A 26,023-nucleotide genomic window follows, 5' to 3' on the forward strand; every position below is an offset into this window, starting at 1 on the left:
CTTTGCTGTCTTCCCTCCAGCTTTTCTCTTTTTCTTCCTTTTTAAGGAAGAGAGTTATTTCCAGTGCTTAATTACTAGGTTAGAGCTGAGTCTGAGTTACTTTGCAGACACGTAGCAAAAGCGGTCTCTCTTTAAACTCCCCCTGCTGTCACCCACCCAGAGCGACAGTGCTTTCCTCCCTTTGGGGCTGGGGGTGTGATCAGGGACCCGTGAGGTGCCTGAGGAGTGCTGGGGTGTACCAGGGGCATGGAGAACAACCTGAAAGTCTTGGCACTTCAACCTTCTGCCTCCGGGATGCTGAGCTTATTGGGAAATGAGGAAACATGACCTTTTTCCTGGGAAAGTAAAAATCCAGCCTGGGCTGGGTTAGCACCCCCTCCCTCTCTGGCAGGAGGATAATTATTCAGTGTTGCATTATGTTGCAAACCTTGCTGTGGATGAACATTATCGGGAAGCTCTCGCCTGGCCGAAGGGTTTGGGCAGGAACATCTGCCCCAGCTGGGCTACGCCTGGCAGTCGAGCTGCTGTCAGGAGAATTGGGTGGTTGCTTCTAGCTAAGCACCCTCTTCCTCTCAGACTGTGTGCGCTTAAAGAGAAGTTTCTAGCCTGTATGTTCCAGTTACTCAGCAAATGCTCATTTAAAATAGTTAATGATTGCCCTCTTCTGGTTTGCCTCTATTACTGCTTCATGTCAGCACTGCGTTTTTAGGAAAGCTCTCCTGCGAGCTTGCTGTGCAGCTGAGCAGACTGACTCAGAGCTGAAGAAACTTCCACGTGTCACCTTGTCTTGCATCCCTCTTTCCTTACGATTGGCTTTTCCCAGTTCCTAGTTGAACGACACACAAGGTGACTTGGGTGTTCAATTTCTTTTTGCAATCCCTGCTTCTGATCTTTACAGAACCCCTGCTCTCCAGCATCTTGGCAACAAAAAGCATCGAGTTTGAGCAAGGCGTTTATTGCCTCACGTGGCATCAGTTACCCGCGCTGCCAGGCCGGTGGGTACCCGGGGGAGGTGACGCTGTGACCACAGCTGCAGGCTCTCTGCACGGGCTGTTTCCTTTTTCGATGTCTTTCACTTGACACAGCTCCTTCCAAAACAACAATACCGGGATAAGTGGAACTGTCAGTGTACCAGCAGGAGAGAATTTACTGAAGAAAGGAGTATTTTCCTTTTCCTTTTTATCTGATCAGAAGTCTAAAGGGCCCAGAGACACTAGAGGCTTCCCTGTGCCGCCTCGATCACAGATGCTGCTGGCCTGGGTGTGGAGCTGCTGCCGGAGCCATTTTCCACACCTGTGTGGCAAAGAGGGAAACCAGGTTTCTGGAGCAAAGCTGTGCTGTGCTGGGGGGTCAGGAAGTGTGCTCTGAAGGAGAGGGGGGTTCAGACTTCTTGAGAAAGAAGTAAAAAGCTCGTGCTACCCAGGCACTCAGAATTAGCATGGTTTAAGCTCTGCTAATGCCTTGGGCTGACGCAGGCTACGTGGGTCTCTCTGTTACCTCCATCTCTTTCAGCCTGATGACAAAGGTCCCCAAAATCTTTTCTGCATTTGCTTAACTTGTTTCATGTTACCGCTCAGATGTCTCCTCCTCTTGGCTGGGCACAAAACCCTTCTCTGCCAACAGGAGTTGCACCAGAGCTTGTAAGGAGAAACAGCGCTGGCTTATTCCACTCACCTTGCCTTTCTCTAAACTCCATTCCTCTTGCCCAAATTTAAATATGATCCAGGGGCCTCTGCAACCCCCTCCCTCAGCAGCTGCCTGCTGTTAATTTGGAGGAGCTGGGCCCTGCCTCCCAGGTGCTGCCCGTTGCCTAATGGGGAGAAGACACCTGCCCCAGCCCTGGCTCCACCACTAGGCTTTCAGCCCGTGCCTGTGTCTTTGTCCCTGGTTCCCCTGAACCCGTGGGGAAAGTTCTAAAAGCAGCATCTGGAGGTTGGGGAGCGTTGGGGGTTGTGTCACATCTGGCCCAGCTGCTTGGAGTGGGGCTTTGGGCACCTCTGGAAGCTGGGAGTCTCCTGCCGTGGATGAGCAGAGGACAAGACAGGACAGGAATGGATGAAGAGGACAGGACAGGAAAAGGTAAGATATTTTTTTCACCCTCCACATTGCAAAAGGGCACCCCACCAAGCTGGCTTGGGGACTGGGTTATTTGTAGGATACAGCGTCCTAAATGAGGTGGCAGAGGTTGGGGCTAGGACTGAGCCTGGTTAACCTTGGGCAGGAAAAATAAAGGGAAAGGTCTGTTTTTGTGGGAGTGTGTGGTGTTGCCTCTTTCCTGGCATCCTGTGGGGCTGCCAGCTCGGGGCTGGATCCCAGCCCAAAAGGAGCCTCCTTGCTGGACACCCCGTGCTGGGGCAGGAGGACCGGCTTGTGCGATTGATTTTTACAGCCGGTCTGTGAACACGGTCATCACACAGCATCTCGGGATGCTGGAAAAGTGAGTCCTAATCTCAAAACAACCCGAGGTTTTTAGGAGTTTAAATTCCTGTGGCTTTGACTGAAGCGGGGCCGTGCAGTACCCCAGGGATTGGTGCGGGTCCTGGGGGCAGCTGGCCTCTTCCGGGGAGGCAAAATGAGGAATTTCAGGGCAAAATCAGGAAATTTCCACGCTTTAGCTCTCTCCCCCGTGGCAGGGAGAGACAGGCAGTTACCAGTTCTCCCACTGGAGATGCTTGGGGGAGTCGTGTATCTGGGGGGGCAGCGTTGTTTTAAACCACCGGCGCCGTTGAAGCAAGCCTGTGTTTGTTTAGACCCCGAAATCATTCCCACCACCTCGACAATCTCTCTCCAAGCCCCCGGTTTGATGGCTGGGGCTGCAGCCCGGGGTCTTGGCACCCTTGCCCGGGGTGGGGGCTGCGGCAGCTCTGCCCACCGGTGAGCAGCCGCGTACCGTTTTCCACGGCGCGTACACGATCTCTTCGCTCAGCCCCAGGCACTTGGCGTAGCGCTCGAGCTCTTCCCGGCGCTCTGTGCTCACATTCAGGTTTCGGGCTGGGAAAGGAGAAGTGTTTGCCGGGCGTTAAATACGGACCGGCAGCCTCGACACAGCCCTTCGCGCTGCGTCCCTGCCCGCGCTCCCACCAACGCTGGCCGCAGAGGTCATCTCTGCTGGGCTCTCTTGGCCTCCGTGGTGGATGCACCTGAACAAAACCCGCCTTGGGCGTCACTTTTTTCAACCCTTTTCCCAATGAGCTCTGGTCCTGTCTGCTTTCAGGGGTTGCAGGATAGACTTTGGCACTTGGGGCCTTGAGAGGGACCCATACCCCAGGGAGGGACCAAGGCTGAGTATGGAGGCAGTTTTCTACACGTGTCTTCAGACTCTCTTAAGGAACTGCTTTGCAGCTTGGAAGGGCAATGGGAAGCCTTATCAAGGTCTAAATTCTGCTTTATGGGGATGTGGGTAAATCTGATTGGCTTTGCCTGTGCCCGTACTGCAAAGCCACGTGCTCTGTCCTGGGAGGTAAGCACTGAAAAATCATGGTTGGCTTGAAACTACGGAGATTTTATGATATCAATGCTGAATTACATTTGCTTCCTGTTCTCTGAATATTTGTGGCGTAAGCGGGCTTTGTCTTTAACTTGATCATTCGGCTTTGCCAAGAGGCTTGGGTTTTAATGGGGTTTGTAAAGACTCCCATGGCCCCTGGAGCGGTGGTCTTGGGAACGCCACTCGTTGTTGGCAAACCCAAGCTGCTGTGTGGTCGTAGTGGGTAATTTTAGGTGCGTGTTTTGGTGTTCCACGATAGCTCTAAGTTACTCTAGGATGGAGTTTGCATACCGTAGAGATACAGTCCCAGGTAGGTCCTTTCCCTCTGCAGTTGGTACTGGATGAGTAAAACGTCTTCAGAGCTGAGGTTCATCAGCGTCCCCACAGTTTGGTGGGTCTTGGCTTCGAGAGAAGAGAATTGGGGTTGGGAACAGCTGCGATATTCAGGCACCCAGTGCTGCAGCAGCGCTAAACCGCAGCCTGGCTACGGGCAATGCCCTTAGCCCCTGGGATCTGACGTGGTGCGGGTTGTTTGGCTCTGGGTTTATCTGAATTGTATTTCTTAAACGTGGGCCTGGGGTGTGAAGGAGCCAAAGCCACCCAGCTTCTGTCCCGCAGTCGCGATGCGCTGGATGGCGTGGCTCAGGCTATGAGCGGGTCTGCCCGGCCCCGAGTGCCCGACCTCGCAGCTTGGGGGGCTGTGAAAACGGGGAGAAAGCATCCCCTGCTCGCGGCAATCCCCTCTTGGTGGGGTCAGTGCAAACTGTGGCTCTGGGGTCTGCGATTCCCACCCCAAATGGCTCACCCCCTTTCCTCAGCGAGGAGGAAACGATTTCAGAGCTGAGACCTGCCACAAAAGTTTCCCTCCTTTCCCACGGGGATTGTGGAATAACTTCAGAAATGAGCTGGTCTCCCTCCTTGCTCCCAGCATGGCACTGCTTCCCGGGGTTTAGAGCCAGGGTGCCCCCAGCCCTGGGGAGCTGTTTGGAGCCCACCGAGGGTTCAAATGGACAAACTGACCCGGGAATGAAGTGTGTCAGATGATGTAGAACATCGACACGGGCCCTTTGCGTGTCTCAGCCCGTCCGAAAGCCAGACTGGGTGATAACCCCGACGGCTGTGCCGCTCACCGTGCTTCACCAGCGTGGTGTTACCGACAGCGATTTCGAAGTAGGTGGAGTTGTTGGTGAGGCACTGGTCCCCCCTGGAGAGAGAGAGGGGAAGGGATGAGGTGGGGAAGGAGAGCAGAGACCCCCCAGCATGGGCTGGAAAGGACCAGCAAAGCTCCAGCGCTGGCCCCGCGTGGGACACGTGCTCCCAGCTGTGGGATGGGGACCCGGCCGTGCCGGCTCCTCCGCAGGGTTAACGGCTCTGCATGTTAAAATGAGCCTTTTCTCCCTGCGTTGGTCTGACCTCCTGCTCTCAGCCTTGCCTGGCTGAAGGGCTTCTTGGTGCTGAGATGTTTTCCACCCAAAAATAACCGAAGCTGCAAAGAGCTGCCTGCGTTGGCATGGAAAAGTTCTTCCCCTTAAAGTCTGACCCTGGGGGGTAAAACAGCTTTTGGTGCCTGGCAGAGTAATCAGCCCTGGCTTAGGGACCTCCGGAAAGGTGGTCTCCTCCGGAAAGGTCTTCTCCTATCCCGTGTCCTCCGTGCCTGCAGGGACTGGTGCCTGCAAGACCTCTGTGCCCTGCAAAATTTGCCTAAACCCGGGGGCTGTTGAAATAAATAAATGAAAAGAGGAGCGAGGAAGACACGGGACGGGAGAGCATGCGTGGAGCAGCCAGGAGGGACTCCTTGGGAAAACCAGTCTGGAATCGCGCTGGCATCTTGTGTAGAAACGGCTGCGGGGGCCGCAGCAGGCGGGGGGCGATGGGTCGGGGCAGGGAGACCCCGGGGTTGCGTCTTACACGGCCACGCGCTGGGTGACGGGCAGCTCCTGCTCGCCGGCGCCCGGCTCCACCTGGAGATGGCCGTGGTCGATGAGCAGCAGCTCCAGGAGGTGCTGGGGGAACTGGGCGGCCCCGGCCACGTACAGCCACGTCCCCAGCAGCTGCGGGGAGAGATTTGGGGTTTGCAAGGGGAGCTTTGGGGAAGAGGTTTCCACCCTGTTCTTTTTGACCTCTGTCCTCTGCTAGTTCTCCCTCTTGCACCACGCTGGCAGCAACAGGATGAAACCTGTGCAAACGCACGGGGAAAAAAACAGATAGCTGGACGCGGGGACGGGGAAACGGTGCCCGGCGTTGGCTGCGGGTGCCCCTGCGCGGCGATTTGCACCAAAGAATACCCAGCCAGCCCCCCTTCTTTCGAGGTCGTCTCTGGGACTTGCTAAGGGACCATGAAAAAGCGGGGTAATTCGAGGTGTTTTGGAAAGCAAATGTTTCCCGTTTGTTGCAGATGTTTTGCTGAGGATGCCTTGGCAGATGTGCCTGGAGGGTGAGAGAGGGTTTCCCCCTTTCCCAGGGGACAGTGAGGCGTAGCAGAGCACCCACAAACTCATTGCAGGAGTGGGGCATCCCCCTCGGGGCTCTGGTCTCTCCTACCTTCGATGCTGTGGTGTTGTCTGGCTGCAGGGCTCCGCAGGGGAAGGCGGCCGTGGGCAGCAGCGCCGCGAGGCCGAGGACGACAGCAATCCCGACCGCGGCCATGGCTGCCCGAAAGCGAGGAGCGAGCGAACCCCCGACAGACGGACGCACTCGCTCAGCCGTTTGCTTTTGCAGCCCTGTAGCGGGGGGGGGACGGGATATGCTGGGAGCGGCCGGCTCCGCACTGGTGATGCAACCGGCAGCTTTTGGGGACGTTGCCCGGGGAAGATCCGTGTGCCTGGCATCGAGCTCGGCGCTTGCCCGGGCCTCGGCGGCCGGCGCTGAGCACCGATAGCTGTGGGCTGTCGGCGTGGCTGGAGGTGATGGGGGCGATGCACTTGCTGCATTTAAAACTAAAATTTGCCCTAAATTTGCCCGTTTCGTTCCTCGTGAGCAGCCACCAGCGTTCCCTCTTGCTCTGCCGATGAGGCACCGAGCAGCCCCTCGCCCCAGTGCTGCCTGGGGTGCGGCTGCCCACCCAGGGGTGGAGCCCGGGGGGTTCACAGAGCCACCTTCTGCCTGGGCAGGAAGGTGTTATCCCCTTCCGTGCCCAAACAGACCAGGTCGAAAGGGCCCCAGGAGGTCACCCCCGTTCTGCTGGACGTGTCCCCTGTGACGACTGCCCCAGTCATCCCATCCCTGTGCCGCCGGGCAGTGCAGGGTCTGCTTTTCTGGCTTTATTTCGGTTTGCCTTTTCCTCTCCGGTAGCAGAACCTCCCTGAGTCCCCCAGTCTGACCCTGGGTGATGGTTTTCCCGTTCTCTCCCCCTTCCCCTGCTCAGAGACACCCGGAGAAGGCGCGATGTCACCCTGTGCCACCCCAGCCCGCTGTGGCCCCTGCGCAAACCCCCAGCGCAGGCGGACGTTCGTGGGATTTCGCTTGAAAAATGCAGGGTGGGATGTTTGGGTGCTAAAAGCGCCTTGGCTGCTTTGAGTCATGACAGAGGAAACCCGAGGTGGCCAACGAGTTTGTGCGTCTCCCCGTGGGGTCGGGGCTGACGGGTGGGCGCTCGCGTCCCAGCGCCCCGTGGCTGGAGGGGACCCAGGGGTGGGGGCGGCCAGGAGGGTCCCGTGCCGCTGTGGGGCTGGCAGGAGGGATGAGCATCCCCGTGTCCCGCTGCCGCGCTCGGCCGAGGCGGAATTTTCATGCCTCTCGGCAGGTTTGGAGACGCGGCATCGTGGGCAGGGCAGGCAGGATGGGGTCGTGCCCGCGCTCCCGGCGAGGATGCGGCAGGCGGTTGTAACACCAGGATTTATTTTGGGTCCAGGTGAGAACAGGGAAACTGGGTCGTTCACCCGAGAGGAAAAAAACCAAAACCTCGATAGAAAGTCCTGAGATTGCGCTGAGCCCAGCCAGGGCCAGCAAGCGGGGATGTCCCCACGGAGGGGCCGGAGGAGGATGAGGATGGAGCGGCCAACTCGGGGGGTGGGGGTTACTCCTGCTGCGGCTCCGCGTCGCCTTCGTCTGTCTTCTCCCAGGGCAGGGGACAGGCGTGCTGTGGGAGAGAAGGAGTGCGGCCGTTGGTGCCTCCTCACCCCAAAACTGCCCCGAGAGCCAGGAACGACCCGGGAGGAGAGGGGCAGCAGGGGGGGGAACTGATTTTATGTGCCCCCTTGGGACCCTTGTCCCAGGTGGTTGTAGGAGCTGGCCCTTGGGGCTCGCCCACCCTGGGGAGGAGCTCGGACCTTTTCGGAGGTGAAGAACAGTTCATCGTCAGTGAAGCCCAGGCAGCGCAGGTGGGATTTGAACTCCTCCAGGTGCTCCTTGCTCACGTTGTGCGTCCGCGCTGCCAAGAAATGGGGCGGTAAAAGGAGAAGGGGTGGGGGAAAGAGAATTTTAAAGGGATGCTTTGCTCCTTGGTGATCCCCATCTTCCCCCTCTCCGTGTCGGGGGGGAAAAGGAGCTTTGGCCCTGCCTGCGAGGGCTGGCTGTGCCCGTGCCCATTGATCCGTCCCCGGGCAGGGACGTGCCCCGCGGACCCGGGGCGGCACCCACTCACCCGAGAGGCTCAGACCCGGGAAGCCGGAGTTGAGGTGTTTCAGGATCAGCAGGTCCTTGTCGCTTTGGATCAGGTCAGCCGTGGATGACACCTGGTTTTCAACTGGAAGGCACAGGGAGAGCACGGTCCCCCGTTGGCGAGCGTTGTTCCGGCAGCACGGCGGGGACTGCTCATCCCCTTTACCCCGGGAGACTGGTCCCACTGGGGCGCGGTCAGGTCCCACAGCACAGCTGCACCCCCCATTGCATGGAGTGGGGGAAATTTTTTTTCCCTCTGCCTCCAGCCGTGTTTTCAGGTGTAAAACGGCCTCATGCCAGGGGCTCAGGGTGCCAAATACAGGGAGGCAAAAGCAGGAGAGTGCAAGGTGCAGCTGCGGTGCCCCCCGCCCCCATCCCAGCCCCGTGCCAGGGCCTTACCGTGCATGAGGGTGGAGTTGTGCCAGAAGATGTGGATCTTGCTGGCGTTCCTCTCCACACACGTCTCATTCCTGTGGGGCAGAGAGGTCAGATGGGGTGAATATCCCCCAAACCGGCCCAGCCAAACCCAAGGGATTCGGAACTGGAGCTGGGCTACAGAGCTGAAGTAAATCTGGCGTAGCTGCTGTGCAGCCCCAAATCTGTGGGGGTGTCTCAGCCCGGTACCGGTGGTGGAAGTGCCCCTGGGGATGGGGGAGGTGGGTGAGGGGGGCGAATCCATGTCCTTACAGTCTCATGATTTCACGGACGTTGAGCTCATCCTCATGGTTGCCGGGAGAGATGGAAAAAGCTGCGTATTTAATGACTTTCATCTCTGGCAGGTGGGGTGGGTAGCGGGAGGCGCCGGCGATGTAGATCCAGTGTCCCAGGAGCTGCGGGGAGGAGGGGAGCGGGGAAGGGTCAGGGTCTGTGCCGCGTTCAACCGTGGGCATTGCTCAGTAGAAGCAGGCGCTCAGCCCTGCCCTTCCGCGGCCGTGAGCACCCCTGGGAGGTGACCGTCCCGGGCCAGGTGAGGGGGTCTTGGTTTGGTCCCCTCCCCGCTGAGGCAACGCTCCAGCTCCCGGGACGGCCAACTTGCTTCTGCAGTCGTTCCCCTCCAGCTCTGTGCCTGGCTCTCGTGGCTTTCTTCCCGTCAGACGTCCCCAGGGGACTAAAGACTGCTTGTGCCGTGAAGGGTTTTGCGGACGGAGGCTCGTGACCCGAGTCCCCCGCACTTGAAGGACTTAAAATAGAGCAGTGATGTGCTGGGATGGTGCCCAGCGTGGTTTGCGCAGGGAGGTGGAAGCAGGAGCCCCCCGCAAGCACCTGCTCCTGAGTTTATGGGTGCAGAGCTGCAAGGCTTCACCCCATCCCTGTGCTCCTGTGCAGCAATCTTGATTTATTTTTAGGAAAATAAGTCTGGACAGCCAGTCAGATAGGAGTCAAGCTGCCGCTGGGGTCCGTAACCCCTTTCTGTTGCCCGTAGCTGCTCGCGATGGCGATAGGCAAGGCCCGGTGCGTGCCCTGGCCGAGGGCAGAGCTTACCCCAGGGATGGTGGCATTGTCGAGGGTGACCGAGACGGGTGGGACGCAGCTGGGGGGCTCGGCGGCGAGGGCGAGCGGCAGCCCCAGGAGGAGGGCGAGGGCGGCCAGCATGGCCCGGCTGGCTGAGAGGAGGCTCCTGCTCTGACGGGCTGCCGCCCGTCTCCGTCCCTTATATACGGCCGCCTGCCGAGCGGGACGTCCCCAGCCGCGGTGTGCTTGTTCAGCCGTTGGGCTGTTTGCTCAGGCATGAAGCAATAGCAGGTGGCAGAAATTAAACTTGCAAAAGTTTGGATTTCTTCAGCAGGAAAGATAAAAAAAAAACCAAAACCAAAAACCCCCCAAAACCCCCCAAGCCTCAGAACCAACCCCCATGTTTCACCACTACAGGCTTTTGTTCTCGGAAGCTGCAGTTAATTTTGTGGGTGCCTGGTGAAGCGCTTGGCCCATTCCAGGTGTGCTGGGAACCCAGCGGCACCTGGACGTGGCTTTTGTCCACAGGGCAAGTAAACCCCCGCCGTGAGGGCTGGGCGGTGGCCGCTCATCTGCGGGGCTGTAAGGGCTTTGGGTCTGCACCAACATCGCTCCTCGCCGGGGCACGGGGCTGGTGCTGGGCTCTGTGTGATGTGTTGGGCTGGGGAGATTGGGGTGGGGAGCACATGGAGGCTGCCGGGGATGAGGCCGTGGATGGGCTCTGTAGCTCGGTGTGCGCAGCAGGATTGGCCCCTGTAGAAGCTGGGAGTCCACAGTACAGGGGAGACATGGATCTGTTGGAGCAGATCCGGAGGACGGCTCAAAAATCATCAGAGGGCTGGAGCATCTCTCCTGTGAGGCCAGGCTGAGAGAGCTGGGGCTGTTGAGCCTGGAGAAGAGGAGGCTCCGGGGAGAGCTGAGAGCGGCTCCCGGAGCCTAAAGGGGGCTGCAGGAAAGGTGGGGAGAGACTTTTGACAAGGGCATGTAGTGCTAGGACAAGGGGTGATGGCTTTAACCTGGAAGAGGGTAGATTTCAGCTAGATATAAGGAAGAATTTTTCTACACTGAGGGTGGTGGAGCACTGTCCCAGGTTGCCCAGAGAGGTGGTGGATGCCCCATCCCTGGAAACATTCCAGGCCAGGTTGGCCGGGGCTCTGAGCAACCTGATCCGGTTGGAGATGTCCCTGCTCCTGGCAGGGGGGTTGGACTGGGTGGGCTTTGAAGGTCCCTTCCCACCCAAACCATTCCATGATTCCATGATAAGCTGCACCATTTAAAAACAAAACAAAAAAACCCCATCATCTCCTTCCCTCCCCAGAGGTGCTGCATTCCTGAGCTGACCCTACCCCAGCAGCTGCGGTGGGATCCCTAAAACCAGGAAATTTGAGCTGTGGGGTTTTTTTTGTGGTGTTTTTTTTTTTTTTTTTTCTCTCCCCCTTTCCAGCTGAGCTCCCTGTTGTCTTGCAGTGCTTGTGGCATCTCTCAGCCCAGCCTTGCGCTGCTGAAGCTGCCTTTGCGCTGTGGATGCTGATAACGTAACGCGTAATTTAAAGCAATCTGAAATAACTCGTAGAGACAGGGGCGTGTTTAATAAATTCTAGCTGGGAAGGGGTGGTACGTGGGAAGGGGACAAACCAGTGCAGTGGGCTCAAACTTTTAACAAAAATAAATAAATTACAACTGCTTTAAATGCAAATCTCTCCATTTGACAGTGTTGTGCCTTTCCTCCAACTTTGGCCTGATAGTGAAGTGCAGTGATGATTGATTTAGGAAACGTGTTTGCTTTTCCCTCACCGCAAGCAATGCGGTTCAGGAACGGCTGGCTCACGTGAGAGACCGTCAGCCCCAAACGAGCCAGTTTTTAACGCTGACCTGGCACCATCACCAGCGTCCTGCCGTGCCACGGGACCCTCCAGCTGCGGGAGCGCTGCCGGGAAGGGACGCGGCGTGGGGTGAGCAAACACGGCTCTGCCCCGTTCCCGCTGCCCCTGACGCAACCCGGGAGCAGTAACCCGGTACGGCGTGACGGGGTGGGGGGGTGGGGGGGCACCCCGATGTCCGCCTTCCCTGGCTGGAGCCCACAGGGCCTCGCTGCGGTCGCCGGCAGAGCCACGAGGCGCTGGGCTGGGGCCAGGCAACCTCAGGAGCAAGAAGTTGGGTTTCAACATCAGCTTGGAGCAATTGAGATGCGTTTGGGGTTCAGCAATGAAAAAGATAAGCCCAGCTCTTTTGTTTGTTTTTAAACATTTTAAATTTTTTTTTTTTTTTTTTTTTTTCCTTTCTTGCTCCCCAGCACGGTGTCAGGATGGGGATGCGGCTGAGGAGCAGGCTGGTGGGGTGACAGAGCGGTGTGGAGCCATCGGGATCCCAGCCTTGTCGCGCGTTCCACAACGTGCTGAGGGCTGGGCAGGTCAGGCTGTGAGCGGCACCAGAGGAAGGGTTTTGGGGTGTGGGCTGGGCTCCCCTGGGGCTTTCTGGGCTCTTGCACCAAGGTTGGCACCCGTGAACTGTTTCTGCACTTCTCACCCACTTAGTTTCCCATGAAGAATTAAAAAAAAAAAAAAATCCATACCACTCCCATTTCATTGCCTCAGTTTTAAATATTTATTTAAAGTAAAAAAAAAAAGAAAGAAAAGAAAAGGAAAAAAAAAAGCTTTAATGAGAACAAATGGTAACTGCAGCCTCAAGAAAACACACAAAACCGATGGCAAGAGGATGAGAGAGGGAGAAACCCAAGGAGCGTGCGTGCACGAGAAGGCAGCAAGCAGGCGATGAGCGATGGTGATTTTGGCCTGGAGGTGCCGGGGCGAGCCGGCCCCGCGCGGGGTGAGGTATTTCTGAGCAGAGGCAGGGCTGCGCGGAGGGTGAGGTATTTGGGACAGATCTTGTTAACCTTTTCCAATGGTTGTTGGAAACCAACCAGCAGGCAGTAGTAAAAAAAAACAAAACAAAACAAAAAAAGAATACACAAAGAGAGACTCACATATATTTTTTTTTTTTCTCCTCAAAAAAATAAAATCCATAGTCCATACGAGACATGAAAACTCCAAACAGGCACTGAAGCATTTCTGATACAGTACAGCTCCGATTACATCAATATTATTCCTTATATAGAATTAAAGATTACCATAATTATCCTCTTTAAAAAAAAAACAAACCTCCAAATTTACATATAGAGACTAAATTTCTACAAAACTTAACAAAACCAAACCCCTCCAAGCCCGGCTGGGTTCTGAAACACGGTACCATCACGTCAGTCTGGACAGAGGGGCGAGACCGAAGGGTTGCAGAGCTGGGTATAAATACGCGCTTAGACCAGGGGATCGCGCGAGCCGGCACGGACGCGTGGCCAACGCGACTACAGCAAAACTAGATACGCAACCACCCACTCGAAACCAGCTCGCTCTGAGGCTCGGTGCTTCCAGATGAGCTGGATCCCACACTCCCCTCCCAAAGCAGTGAAGTGCTGGTTAACAATTTGCTTTTTAAAATATCCTCTAAGGTGTTCTGGACACGGTTTGAGTCGTTGCGCATGGTTGGCATCCACGGCGATTAAAGGATCCCTTTCAAGGTGACTGTTCTCTGGTTCAGCTGTAGACTGTAACCTCCTCTCTTCCTACAGAGATGGTCCTGTGGGCTTTTTTTTTTTTTTTTTTTTTTTGGGTCTGTGGCAAGACACTGTAGCACCTTCACAACCTTAAATAGTTTAAAGAAGTCATATATATAAAATAACACACTTTTTAAAGAGCACCAGAGATTTCACAGTGAGAGGTAGAAACAGATCAGACGAGCCCATCCTCTCTCTCTATTTTAGCACCAATCTCTTCCCCTCTCCTCCTTCCATTCCCCTCTCTCGGCTTCGGGACACTCCCCTACCCCAACACCACTCGTGAGAAGGGATGTTGATTAAACTCACCCATGGAAGGAGGAACTTCGTTTTTTTTTTTTTTCCTGTTTTTTTTTTCTTTTTCTTTTTGCTTTAAATAATATAATATATATATCTTTTTGTTTCTTCTAATATTGCACATCAAAATGCTTCCGGTACACAGAGCAGCCAGATTCAACTTGCAGCTCCGCCTGGGAGACCTGATGCAGCACGTGGCCATCCAGAAGGCGACAAGCTCTGAGAGGGAAGCTCTATCTTTTAATTACTTTTCAATGGAAAGAACATTTGGTAACTCAGGAACCAGGTAAGACAAAATGAGGGCGGGGAGGTGGGGGGGAAAAACCACACGCTGCAAGTTGCTTGAGGTTTCTCTCAATATTTTCTTTGGTCATGGAAAAAGCTTTGTGTGTGGAACCGCTTGCACCATCTAGTCCCCTGATCCCTTTTCACGTCCCGACTGGATACCCGCTTCCCCTGCGTCCTTGTTGTTCCTCCTTTCAACAATCTGCTGAGTTCAGTAGATCACGGGTTCTTTGAGACCTTGAGCCAAAGGCTAGAGCAAGAGTTGACCCAAAAGACACAGCCCAGCTGTCCTTGCTGCAGAGAGGTGGGAGAGCCTGTGTACAGATGTAGGCCAAACGCGGGGTCAAAGCCTTGGAGCCCGGTTTCGATGGCTTTGTTCAAAGGAAGCACACGGGGCCAACCTCGAGGTGGTATTGCTTTCCTGGCTCGGATGGGGGAAGGTTGTAGATGTTGACAATTGGTAGCTGCTGAGGGTCCTGCGTCCGAAACGAAAAGAGAGTCCGATGCCAGCGTCCATCCTTGATCTGTGCAGGGAGGAGGGAAAGACGGAAAAAGCTGTTTAACTGGGGGTCTAATCCTGCTGGAAAGGAATGCATGTCATGAGGTACAAGCCTGAAAAGCCCTGTGTGAGACAAGGGGCTGCCCTTTGGGCTGAGCAGGTCCGGGATAAGGCTTAGAAAGCATTTTAGGGAGCCCTTTATCCAGGCTGAGTTGATGGAAACCGAGCTTAAAGGGCACCAACACAAACTCCCAGTGCCGTGAACCCGAAATGCAGACACACAGCTACCCATTCAAGAGCCAAGGCCACCGCCTTCGCGTGGCAATTCCCCCTTCTGCCACTTAACTGCTGCCACATGTGCATGTAACTTCAGAATTTAATTTTTTTTTGCTTTCTGTTTGAAGGCCATCTACTTAACAGGAGCCGCTATAGCACCCAGGACTGGAAAATTAAGGTGGTGAACAGGTAAACCAGACCTTTTTCCCCTTTTTTTGGGGAGAGAATAAGAAGCGCAGTTACAACTCGAGTTTTGTTGTGTGCCCTGAGTGGGTTCAGCCTCACATTTCTCTCCACCTCTCCCCTCTTTTACAGCAACGTACCTTGCAATCATCAGCTGCCACTTCTGGCCTGAGCTGCCCGTTTGCCTCAAACATCTGTCCGTTCCAGGCCTTGAAGCGCACGGCTTTTTCCGAAGGTTTCTCAGATGAGCCTTCCTGCCAGACGGAGGTATTCAGGCAGTGGATGGTGATGTGCTGCACCACCTCTGAGCTCAGGAGGCGGAGGAAGTTCATCTGGACTCGACCGATGTCAAAATCCAGCTGCAAAGGTGACAGAGATGTTAGGGCGTACCCCTGCACCGGGGCTGGAGGGAGCTAGCGGCACGGTTAGCGCCAGATGTGACAGCAAGGGTGGTCCCTGTACTCTGCTTGTGTCTGGATGTGGCCATGCATGGATGTCCCAGCACAGAACTGGACCTGGCATCAGTATGGGCATAAGGGCCAGATGCCAGGTCAACCTGGAAAGGTTTCATGGGAACACAGCTGGTCCTTTATTTTTCAGAACAAACTGGCAGGTCCTCAAGTAGGAAAAAAATAATGTAAACTTTGAATTCAATACATGCTTCTGCAGAGAAGCAAAGCAGCAGGTTCTCGTTCATCTGCAGATGAACCCAGATATTGTTACTGGTGTTTTTAGTACAGGTGCTTCCTCAAGAAAAAATCCTGTAGCATTAAGTTCACCGGAAACTTGTATATTTAAGCTGACCTCACTTTTTCAGGTGGCAGAAAACAAAACGGAAGTGTGACCTGAACGTAAGTTAATTCAACAAAGCACTTGGGAGCAGCGTGTTTGCAAAATTACCGGCCTCTGTTAAGGTTACGGGTTAATTAAACATCGCTGGAAACACACCGCTTTGTCTTGACAAGAATCAATAACAGGCTCAAGTATGTTTTTTTAACTGCATGGCAGAAGTTCTGAATGTTACAGTTATGCCAGCTCTGCCTCGAGGAGAAACCAGTGTGCTGTGTCATAGTGGTCACCGTCCGGTGTCCTTGGATAACACACCCTGGGTAAATATTTCCTAACAGCAATATGGGAAATGCCGCGCTGTGGTGGATCTGGGTGTACCTTGGAGACAGTGATGGGGCTGAGACACGTCTGCCCACCATTGGTGAAGTTACATATGACCTGTATGGTGTCCGAGGAACAACCAAGATTTGGGTCAATCCAGTAGGTACCTGAAGAAACAGAGGAGTCATGGATTAACAAGTACACTTCCCCTTTTCTGTGAATAAGAAAAGAAAAGTTTTGATTTCTGGACTACTGGTCCCAGAGAAGGAGACCTGCTTGGGCCACGTGAAACAGCCCTATGGAGGATGCAGCCTTTGCACACTCAAGGCTTCCTACCATCATTCATCTTCTGTTCACAGTTCATGAGGTCTCGACAGATGCGTGCAGGGTTTTCCTTGGTTCCCAGGGGTCTTTTGATGCTCTGAATGAGGTTGCTGAGGTAGTGTAGAGTCTTAAAGATCTCCCCTCCATGGTCCAGCATGAGAAGGTCTGGATGTTGGTAGCCCTGGAGAGAAAAGGAGGGAAAGTCAGGTTTGCCTTGGGGGTCACCAAGTGCTGTAACCACAAGGGTTTCAGGTTTATCTGTGGGCAAACTCAGTGGGCCAAAGACAGGCTGTGCTGGCAGGGACCCAGCGAGCTGCAGCCCTCGCACTGTCCTGAATGGGACACTAACTGCACCTTTGCACCCATAAACTCCAGTTATGTGAGAACAGCAACAAACTGGAGCTTTGTGTATGTCAACTTTAAGCACACAGAAAGAGCAAGCAACGCCGTGACTGTTCTCAGCCTCCAGCTCCAACAAAGACCAGTAAGTTCAAAAGGACTCCCATACCTCTGTCTTGAGCGCGGTGTTCGAGTCGATTAGTGTCCGGAAAGCTGCTCCAAAGCCATCTTGTTGCTAGTGTGGGGTGAGAAAGACGATAACTGAGACAGACTGCTAGAAGCTGAACGTGCCCTGATGCAAGTCGGTCTAGGGCTGCCATTCCAGCATTGCTTTAGCATCTCTCGCTGGACCTGAGTGTGTGTCTGCAGGGACCCAGCAGGTCTTTCTGGATGTCCCATCAGCACCTTGCCTCTGCATGACTTATTATCATCATTAACAATGAACAGAAAATGGCAACTTACAAATGAGGCTGGAATTCCTGGCGGTCCCTAGAAATCAAAGCAAAAAAAAAGGGGCATTAGCCAGAAAGAAGGGCAGTCACTACTGCAAAGATATTAATTCAGGTCCTTTTGAAATCTTCTTCCCCCTGGAGTCCCCCAGTGCAGATGAGTGAGAGAGGCAACAATGCTGTCTCTATAAAATACTTGGAGATGGTTTGGACTGACGTGCCACAAACACTAGTCCATTCACACACATTTTTGCATACGAGGAATGGGGCTAAGCTATAATTTCCAGTGAGTGAGCAGTCCCTCTGGAGAGCATCACGGCAATAATTTTAGCTTGTTTCAATAACGTCTTTGAACTCTTTCCATGTATACGTACCGGAGGGCCAGGGTGTCCTCGTGGGCCTGGAGGACCCTAAAGACAGAGTGGCATCAGTTAGTGAAATGTCTCCAGTTTGTATTTCCATTTCCCACGGTTGTCACCAGCATGAGTCTGTTCCCTGCTGAAATCCTCCAGATTTTTAACATTTTACAGCCTCTTCTCCCTCAAACCCTTCTGGAGACAAGAGGTGGCCCCAGTTTGTCCATCTCCTGACTTTGGGTGCATTTGTCTGCACCTGGTCCATTCCTACTGTATCTATCCCTTGTCTCCAGCCTTTAGCTCCATAACTATAACTAAAGCCATCTCCCCAGGTACTTAACAAATTCCCGGTATGCACAGTTACCCACCCTGCAGCTTTACGTTTGCTAAAAGCAACCTCTCTATTAAAATAAAAGCTATTAGTCAGAAAAAGTGATTTCAAATGCTTACCCTGGGACCTTGCAGACCCTGTGGGAAAACAAAAGAAGGGGGAGGGAAAAAAAAAAAAAAAAGAAGAAAAAAAAAAAAAAAAGAAGAAGCTGTCAGAAGATGCTCATTAATAAACCAGAATCTCCCTGTACAGTTTGCAAGGTGCCTGTGGAAGGACTGGGTGCTGCACTGGAAGGACAAACAGGACCAACCGTTGGTTGCTAAAGGAAACAACCCAGAGAGCAGGGGGGCCTGCGTTACTGTAACAAGGAGGATGACCAACACGTGTCCAGTATACCCCACACATCCCCTGTATGGTGAGAGTGCCAAGGAGCTGTGAGAAGGTGCAAAAGGCCATCAGAGCCCCTGCAAGAAGGTGACCAGGGGAGGAGCAGAAGGTGCCCTGGCACGGCTGGTATTTGGACAGGGTCCTGTGCCCCTGGCAGGGACAGCCTGGGGCCTTTTGAGCTGCTGCTCACTGTGGTTTGCTCCTGGAGACACCGCAGGCATCTGTGAAGTGCCAGGTTTGCTTGTAATTGGGTTAAGTAAATGGAAATTTCAACAGCAGAGTGGGTGTGTACGTGCACATGTGGATGTGTGTGCACACATGTACGTCTTGCCCCCGTAGGAGCCCGATGCCACCACCGAGCTCAAGCGGGTGCAGTGGCCTCTTGGTTGCCCAAAGAGAGGGCTAGCACTCACCGTTTCTCCGCGGCTGCCTTTGTCTCCCTTGGGCCCCTGTTAAAGAACACGAGGCGGCTGTCAGTGACCGTTAGCAAGCTGTGCCTCCAGGATGTGTTGCCACCCAGAAGCTCCTCGCAAGGAACCAAGTGTATCTCTAAGCAGATCAACTCAGGGTGTCGCATTGGCCCACCCATCCCGAGGAAAAAATATAGCATTACTGGGTGTTTTGGCAATGTCTGAATCCATCTTACTGGTTTTCATCTCTGCCAGTAGCAGACTTTGTACCGAACTCTGAGTAACTTCACACTCATGTATTATGAAGCACTGACCTGAACTTTAGTCTGTGTTCAGCGCCTTTGGCGTTTTGGGACAGGCAGGGATTTTCAACACTTCCCAGAATCAATCTGTTCCCAGTTTATATTTATCAGTTTGTGTTGGTTTTTTTTTTCCTGTTTTTTTTTTTTTTTCTCTTGTGTTTTTTTCCTCCCCCCAGGCCAAGCTCTTTGGAAAATCTGGCAGCTTGCTTTTGAAAAACTGCAATCACATTCTTGTCTTCAAGCCTGAGCCAATCTATCAAAAAAAACTTGTGCTTAGGTAGAGTTGCTCCTCATTTTGAAGCGAACCATCTCCCTGCAACTATACATGCAGCCAGGGACTAAACCTTCTCTCAAGCTGCTCATCGTAAAGACCATTTTGTTTCCCTCGTCACAGCAGGGACTCGGGATTTATTTGTGCTGGCCTCCAGCACCTCAGATCTCAAACACTAGGCTCTTCTAAAAAAATACAGGCAGAAAAAATAAAGCAGATGATAGATACTTACTGGGCTTCCCATGGGACCCTGAATGCCAAGTGGACCAATAATTCCTTCTTTTCCCTAGAAAATAAAAGATATGCATGAACCATCATGTGAGAACCGACGGTCACTTTTACCACGGCAGAGTCTGACATTCAGACACTGAATCTTTTTGCCGCTTTTCAGCAACATGATCGTGGTATTCACTGTAGCTGAAATAAAAAAATGCAAGTCCAAAGACACAAGCCTTCACAGTACAGAACCTTCTGAGGTTCTGTAAAACCTCAGAAATTCTAGAAACAGAATGATTTCAGTGTAGCTGGAGTGGTCTGTGCAGTGGCCATAGCAGCATGACTGTCTCCAAGGCAGAAGAGGCCTGTGGTCTCACCAGAGCAGAGGGGCAGAATCCCCTCCCTCGACCTGCTGGCCACGCTGCTGGGGATGCAGCCCAGGATGTGGTGGCTTTCTGGGCTGCAAGCGCATGTTGCCAGCTCATGCTGAGCTTCTCATCAACCAGCACCCCCAAGTCCTTCTCCTCAGGGCTGCTCTCGATCCATTCTCTGCCCAGCCTGGATTTGTGCCTGGGATTGCCACAACCCACGTGCAGGACCTTGCACTTGACCCCCACTTCATGGGGTTTGCATGGCCCCACCTCTCCAGCCTGTCAAGGTCCCTCTGGATGGCATCCCTTCCCTCCAGTGTGTCAATGGCACCACACAGCTTGGTGTCATTGTTGAACTTGCTGAGGGTGCGCTCTGTCCCACTGTCCATGTCGCTGACAAAGATGTTGAACAGGGCCGGGCCCAATACTGACCTCTGAGGGATGCCACTTGTCACCAGTCTCCACTTGGACATCGAGCCTTTGACCACAGCTCTCTGAGGGCATCCATCCAGTCAAATCCTTATCCACAGAGTGGTCCTTCTTCATTTTAGAGACAAGGATGTTGTGCAGCACAATGTCAAATGCTTTGCACAAGTCCAGGTAGCTGACATCAGTTGCTTGTCCCTTATTCACCAATGCTGTAACCCTATCCGTAGACGGCCACCAAATTTGTTAGGCATTATTTAACCTTAGCAAAGCCATGTTGGCTGTCATCAATCACCTCCTTACCTTCCATGTGCCTTAGCATAGTTTCCAGGAGGATCTGCTAGAGCCTTTGTCGGTGAAGACTGAGGCAAAAAAGTTGTTGAGTACCTCAGCCTTCTCCAAGTCTTGGGTAATCAGGTCTCTCATTTCCTTCTGGAGAGGGCCCACATTCTCTGTGGTCTTCCTTTTATCCCAGACACACCTCTTCTTGTTGCCCTTGACATCTGTGGCCAGATTTAATTCTGCCAGGGCTTTAGCCTTCCTTACATGATCCCTGGCTGCTTAGACAATCTCTCTCAGGCTACCTGTCCTTGCTTCCACCCTCTGTAGACTTCCTTTTTGTTTTTCAGTTGGTCCAGGAGCTCCTTGATCATCCATGCAGGTTGCCTGGCATTTTTGCCTGACTTCCTGAGCCTGGAGGAGGTGATCCTTGAACATTACCCAGCTTTCCTGGGCCCCTCTTCCCTCCAGGGCTTTATCCCATGGTACTCTGCATAGCAGATCCCTGAAGAGGCCAAAGTCTGCTCTTCTGAAGTCCAAGGTAGAGAGCTTGCTGCATGCCCTCCTCGCTGCCCTAAGGATCTCGAACTCCACCATTGCATGGTCACTGCGGCCAAGGCTGCCCTTGAGCTCCACATTCCCCACCCGCCCCTCCTTGTTGGTGCAAACAAGGTCTAGTGTAGCACCTCTCCTCATTGGCTCCTCTGTCACTTGGAGAAGGAAGTTATCATCCATGCATTCCAGGAACCTCCTGAAATCCTCCCAAACTGAACAAACTGAAAAACCACTCACCATGAGACCAGGTGGCCCACGTGGTCCCTGAATGCCTTTGAAACCAAGGTCTCCTGGGGGGCCCTGCAAGCAAAAATGAGATGTCATGTCCCCTTAATAAGCATGCTCCATGCTCATGCCCTTGCTTACAGCTCTGCTGCAAGGACAGAGGTGCTGCCTCTTGTATATGGGAATGGGAAAGTCCAACTTTTAAAAAATTCTTTTCCCACTCCTGTTTTGCAAGCCCTTTACTTTCTACAGAAAAGTACCGGTGTCTCAGGTACAGCCTGATGACTGATGCTAGTAGGACAAGTGTCTGAAAGACGTTCAAGTGGGGAAAAAAGCTCTGGGGTCCATAGGACAGCCCTTTTCCCCTGCCATCTACCCATTTTAACAGGAATAAGCTCCAACAAAACAATGTAAATGCACATTTATTTAACAAATGAAGATGCATAAACTAAAGGAAGTTGGAATCATGATTCAATGTCAATAGTTTCTGCAGAGTTGCTAATAAAGGCTTTGCAACAAGTATGGCATTGTCTGTCCCTGTCAAAGAGAGACCATAAAGCCAACTGGTCACAAGACAGCCTCTTACCTTCGGCCCAAACATGCCCGCAATCCCTGGAAATCCTGCCTCGCCAAAGTCTCCCTGCAAATAACAGTCAAGACAAATACAAGAACAAAGAACAACAGTGAGGTCACATTGAATGGCTGGTCAGCCAGACACGCGCCAAGAGTTCAGCAGCTTCAGAGAACCAGAAATCCATCAGTGTTCTTCAGTCTAAACAGGACTGATGAGAAAGAAGTATGAAACAAATCTGAAGGAGGAATTACGCAAACATCAGGCTAGAAGCAACTCCAGAAGATCTCAAAGACTTGTAGATTACTTAGGTCTCATAGACTAAGCTTTTTTTTTGCCCCCAAAATGGGAGGCACACCTACACTATTTTTAGCAGATGCTTGTCTAGCTTGGACCACAGTCAACAGAAGCGGGATGGAGAGCATCTACTCTGAGACTGATCTTGGAAGTTTGTGCTGAAAAAAACCAGCCTCAAAGCCCTTTAAAACAAGATCTTTTATTTCTAATACCAACTGGACTGATCTACTAAAGGATAATTTCAAACTATGCTTATGCAAGCTGTCAACAAAGTGCATATTCCTACAACATGACCTCCTACTCAAACCCGGGAAAACCACGCATATCTCCTAATTCATTTCCCGTTCAACCCTGCAGGGATTTTTGCTCAATTTCTTAAGAAAAATAATAATAAAATATTTGGAAGGCCATCAAGCTTGGATTAGCACATAGCATGCACTCTGAGAATTAAAAAAAACACACTGGGTAGCATGGCCTTACATAAACAGCCTCATTTCACCACGTTTGAGATGTATGTCCTCTGATAATTCGGGGCTTCTCAGATGTCAAAATGTGAAATGATTCAACGTTAAAAAACATGGGTCAGAACCATACGCCAGATGATTCATCTACAGTCTTAGGAACATCAGAAATGGAAAAGGCTTGTTTGGACTCGGCAGGACTATGTGACCCATGCTGGATTGTACATTATGGGATGTTTTACAATGTCTTGTTCAGCCCAGTTGTGAATGACTCAAGCGATGGGGTTTCCACCACCACCTATTCCACAAGGCTATTCCAGAGGCAATCTAGAGACCTCGTTGTTAGGAAGTTTTTTCCTGCCACAACAGTGAGAAGCTGCTTGGCAAGAAAGGGCTTGGTTGAATTTGGTGGAGCGTAAGAAACTTTCCAAGGATACAAATTTATTTAACTACCCATTTATGGATCCTGGAAAAGAAAACTGCTACTAACGGAGGACGAAGGTCTTCCTGTGTTAGGAGAACCAACCAAGCCCTCTTTCTAGAGGAATTTTGGGCAAAAGTAAATGGGAAGTCAGAAGGGTTTAATTGCCATGGAGTTACCTCAGCTAAGGGGACCTGATCACTAGTTATGCAGCAAGGTAGACAATGACAATACTGGGCAAATAAACCTACCACTTGCGGGCACAAGAGGCTAAATGATTTTATGTTGTTGGCAACTATTTTTCAGCTTGAATAGTGCCATCAGAGGGTTTTATATAAAATATACAAACAAATATATTTTAATTGAGGTAGTTGGGGTTCGTCTTGTCCCTTGATTTGTATTAGTCCTAATCTCTCTGTTCCTCATGTCAGTTTTACATCTGTGGCTTAACTGGACCCTCTGATGGTGGTCCCAATCTAAACAGCTTAGGTATTCTCCATATAGCCTCAGGTTGATTAAGCGTGACACATCAGTGCTAAACGGGGCAATCCCACCAGCACAATAAATAAAAGCAGTGAGGACTAGGAGCCTGCCTCGGAGACAGGGGTGGGAATTTAACTTCTGCTTTGACAGAGGGCTCTCGGTGTTTCTCCCTCAATGTGCTCTGAACTTGCAGCTCCACTGCGCTCAAAACCGCACTGACAGTGCCTGCTCCTGCACCTCCTGCATGTCCCAGGGGAGCTACAGACCCTCCTTTGCAGCTTTTGGATGGCTTGGTCACCTCCTACACCCAACACCTCCCACAGGCTGCATGCACCACTCATAATGGTTCTTTGAATAATAGTTTGGGTTGGAAGGGACCTTTAAAGACCACCCAGTCCAACCCCCCAGCAAGGAGCAGGGACATCTCCAACCAGATCAGGTTGCTCACAGCCCCATCCAACCTGGCCTTGAATATTTCCACGGATGGGACATCAATCATCTCTCTGGGAAACCTGTCTTGTTGAAGGCATGGCTGAGGGGTGTCTGAGATGGCTTTGCAGCCTGGCCGCCAGCACACACCACGGCCTGGTAACCACAGGCAGGAGGATGGCGTGAACTGGGGCCCACAGGCATGGATTAGACTTCTCCATGCACAAGTGAGCAGTGAAGAGCAGGACAGTGTGCACGCTGGACAGAGCTGTGCTGATGCTCCTGCACTCACACACAAGCTGGTTATGGGTTCCCCCATAAAAACCCTCCCAGGGTTCACCCTGCTACCCCAGCCTGCAGATCTACACCCTCTCCCGCAAGAAACAGCGTGGAGTCAGGTCTGATCAGCTCCGTTCATCACTAACCGGCTGTCCTTTGGGTCCCGGATCGCCAGGGCTCCCTGGAAGGCCTGTTCCTCCTGGTGATCCTCGCTTCCCTGTTTGGCCAGTCTGTCCAGGCAATCCTCTTTCACCCTAAAAATAACAGAATTCAAGTAATTCCAAAGGACAGGAGCTAAATATAACAACACTCAGCCGAAACAGCCATAGATGGAAAACTGGAAAACAGTGGCTAATCGAGATGAGGAATGTGGTTTCATCAGGAGATGGCTCAGGTCTGCTAAGGCAGATTGTTGCGGGATGGACAGTGTGAGACCAGTGACAGGCATGGCCCCATCCCCTCCAGAGCTTCATGCAGAGCAGGAGCTTCAGCAGAGCTGTATGGCCTGCGTCGAGGCTAAGGACGGGCAAGGGGGGGAAAATGTCTTCTGTTTGCGCTTCTGTGTGTTATCTGTCCTGCCCTGCAGTTTCTCACAAGCTCTTCCCCCCAGCAGGCTATCAATTGATGATTAATCCATCTAAAATGTTGAACACACGCCAAGACTTCAGCTGGAGGACTTCAATTCAGAGGCTGCAGAGCCAACATTTTCCCTAGCACCAGCTCTGCGACTTAAGGAGAAGAGAGGAGCTTCTGAGAACCAGCACCACCACACTTTGCTCCCCACCTCGTCCCCTTGCCAAGCGCCGGGAGCAGCACAAGCCCCAGCTACTCGATCGGGGGCAGACTGCGAAACAAGGGCAAAGGCGGTGAGAGCCGAGGATGGTTGAGCAGCTGGAAGAGGAGCAACAGATTTCCCTGGAGCCAGGGTATGAGTCTGTCATAAGGACACAAGGGTCTTTCCATCGTTTCTGCTAACAGCCTGTTATTCTACCCAAAGCAGCTGGAGGGCAGCAAGTGACAGTTTAAGAGTGACGTGTTATGGGAGGCATAATTCAAATCAGATCTGATAGCCTCTCCAAACCCAGCTGGAGTCTTCCTATCTACAGAGTCTTTCTACAAACAGCTGAATTGCTGTTGGTCCAGTTTAGATCCTGTGGTCAGCCAGGACCACAGCAAGGACCAGGAAGGAACCCCAAGGTCACTAAAGCAGCTTGTCCCTACTTCCACCCAGAGCAATGTCCAAGCCCGTACTGGTTCCAGCCTTTCCAATCCAGTAAATATATGCTAAAAAACAAGCAGCACAAATTTCCCCTCAGCAGTTCAGGCCTTGCAGGGCAGCAGCTAAAGGACACTTCAATTTCGCATGGAGTCATCCATCCTGGACATCCTACAGGCAGGCTGTGGCAGTTCCTTTGCAATTTCCCCAAGGCCATGTTTTTTTTTTTTAGCCAGGTTTCTAAGGAAAGAAGGCTGAAAGTGTTCGTAGTGTGGGTACGTGTATCTGTAGGCTCCTGAGCTCAGTGAACTTTGACAAAGGAAGAAAGGTCCCATGGACATTCAGCTGCTGTGAACGTAATGAAAATGAATGGATGGATGGATAAGGAGAAAGATCTACTGAGTCTCTAGCTAAGTGAAAGATGGCAGCAGGAGTTAAGACTTTATTAGACCTTGGAGAATCCAAGCTCTAGCGACAGCAGGCTCACAGAGTGGATGGTTCGTAGCAGTATCCCAGGGAGTCAGAAACTCACCTTGAATCCTGGTGGTCCCTGTGCCCCGGGGAGTCCTGGTATGCCAGGGTTCCCTCTTTTGCCTGCCATTCCTGTCACACCTTCTTCCCCATCATCACCCTGCTCTCCCTAGAAAAGAAACCCAGAAGAGGTTATGAAACAAGCTGCTCTTCCCACCTCTGCACAGCTTCTGGGGGGACAGGGGAGCGGTGGGGTTCTGCCCTCAGCGAGGACCAGGACCGTGCATCTGGGCATGGGTGGATTTGCAGAGACGTAGAGAGGCCTGTGCATGCAAGTGTCTGTCAGGCTGCAAACACTG

At 52.7% G+C, this 26,023-nt stretch overlaps 3 protein-coding genes across 3 annotated transcripts in view; all 3 read right to left on the reverse strand.

Annotated features, from left to right (window-relative positions):
* Positions 1-934: 934 nt before the first annotated feature.
* LOC104487464 (uncharacterized) lies at positions 935-6,190 on the reverse strand. The gene is made up of 6 exons (XM_010130434.2): positions 6,029-6,190; positions 5,396-5,538; positions 4,618-4,691; positions 3,779-3,889; positions 2,891-2,991; positions 935-1,088 (listed from the first exon to the last, which is right to left on the reverse strand). Exons 1-6 carry the CDS (start codon positions 6,131-6,133, stop codon positions 972-974), a joined length of 651 nt encoding a protein of 216 aa, XP_010128736.2. The 5' UTR covers positions 6,134-6,190; the 3' UTR covers positions 935-971.
* A 1,112-nt stretch (positions 6,191-7,302) lies between these two features.
* Positions 7,303-9,727, reverse strand: LOC104487538 (alpha-1-acid glycoprotein). The gene is made up of 6 exons (XM_010130532.2): positions 9,569-9,727; positions 8,774-8,916; positions 8,486-8,556; positions 8,070-8,171; positions 7,756-7,856; positions 7,303-7,565 (listed from the first exon to the last, which is right to left on the reverse strand). The coding sequence occupies exons 1-6, from the start codon at positions 9,677-9,679 to the stop codon at positions 7,503-7,505; spliced, it is 591 nt and encodes a 196-aa protein (XP_010128834.2). The 5' UTR covers positions 9,680-9,727; the 3' UTR covers positions 7,303-7,502.
* A 2,795-nt stretch (positions 9,728-12,522) lies between these two features.
* LOC104482988 (uncharacterized) overlaps positions 12,523-26,023 on the reverse strand; it is a 156,036-nt gene continuing 142,535 nt past the window's right edge. The window contains exons 48-61 of the mRNA XM_086763516.1: positions 25,726-25,833; positions 24,124-24,231; positions 21,623-21,676; positions 21,049-21,111; positions 19,197-19,250; positions 18,395-18,430; positions 17,714-17,731; positions 17,282-17,317; positions 16,921-16,947; positions 16,628-16,693; positions 16,132-16,300; positions 15,853-15,962; positions 14,826-15,044; positions 12,523-14,251 (exon numbers count right to left, since the gene is read on the reverse strand). Of these exons, the coding sequence (XP_086619642.1) occupies positions 14,105-14,251; positions 14,826-15,044; positions 15,853-15,962; positions 16,132-16,300; positions 16,628-16,693; positions 16,921-16,947; positions 17,282-17,317; positions 17,714-17,731; positions 18,395-18,430; positions 19,197-19,250; positions 21,049-21,111; positions 21,623-21,676; positions 24,124-24,231; positions 25,726-25,833 (1,215 nt within the window). The 3' untranslated portion in view covers positions 12,523-14,104. The remainder of the gene's footprint in view (positions 14,252-14,825; positions 15,045-15,852; positions 15,963-16,131; positions 16,301-16,627; positions 16,694-16,920; positions 16,948-17,281; positions 17,318-17,713; positions 17,732-18,394; positions 18,431-19,196; positions 19,251-21,048; positions 21,112-21,622; positions 21,677-24,123; positions 24,232-25,725; positions 25,834-26,023) is intronic.

Source organism: Chlamydotis macqueenii, chromosome 20, assembly GCF_036417535.1.
Source record: "Chlamydotis macqueenii isolate bChlMac1 chromosome 20, bChlMac1.mat, whole genome shotgun sequence".
In the NCBI taxonomy this organism is placed as follows: Eukaryota; Metazoa; Chordata; class Aves; order Otidiformes; family Otididae; genus Chlamydotis; species Chlamydotis macqueenii.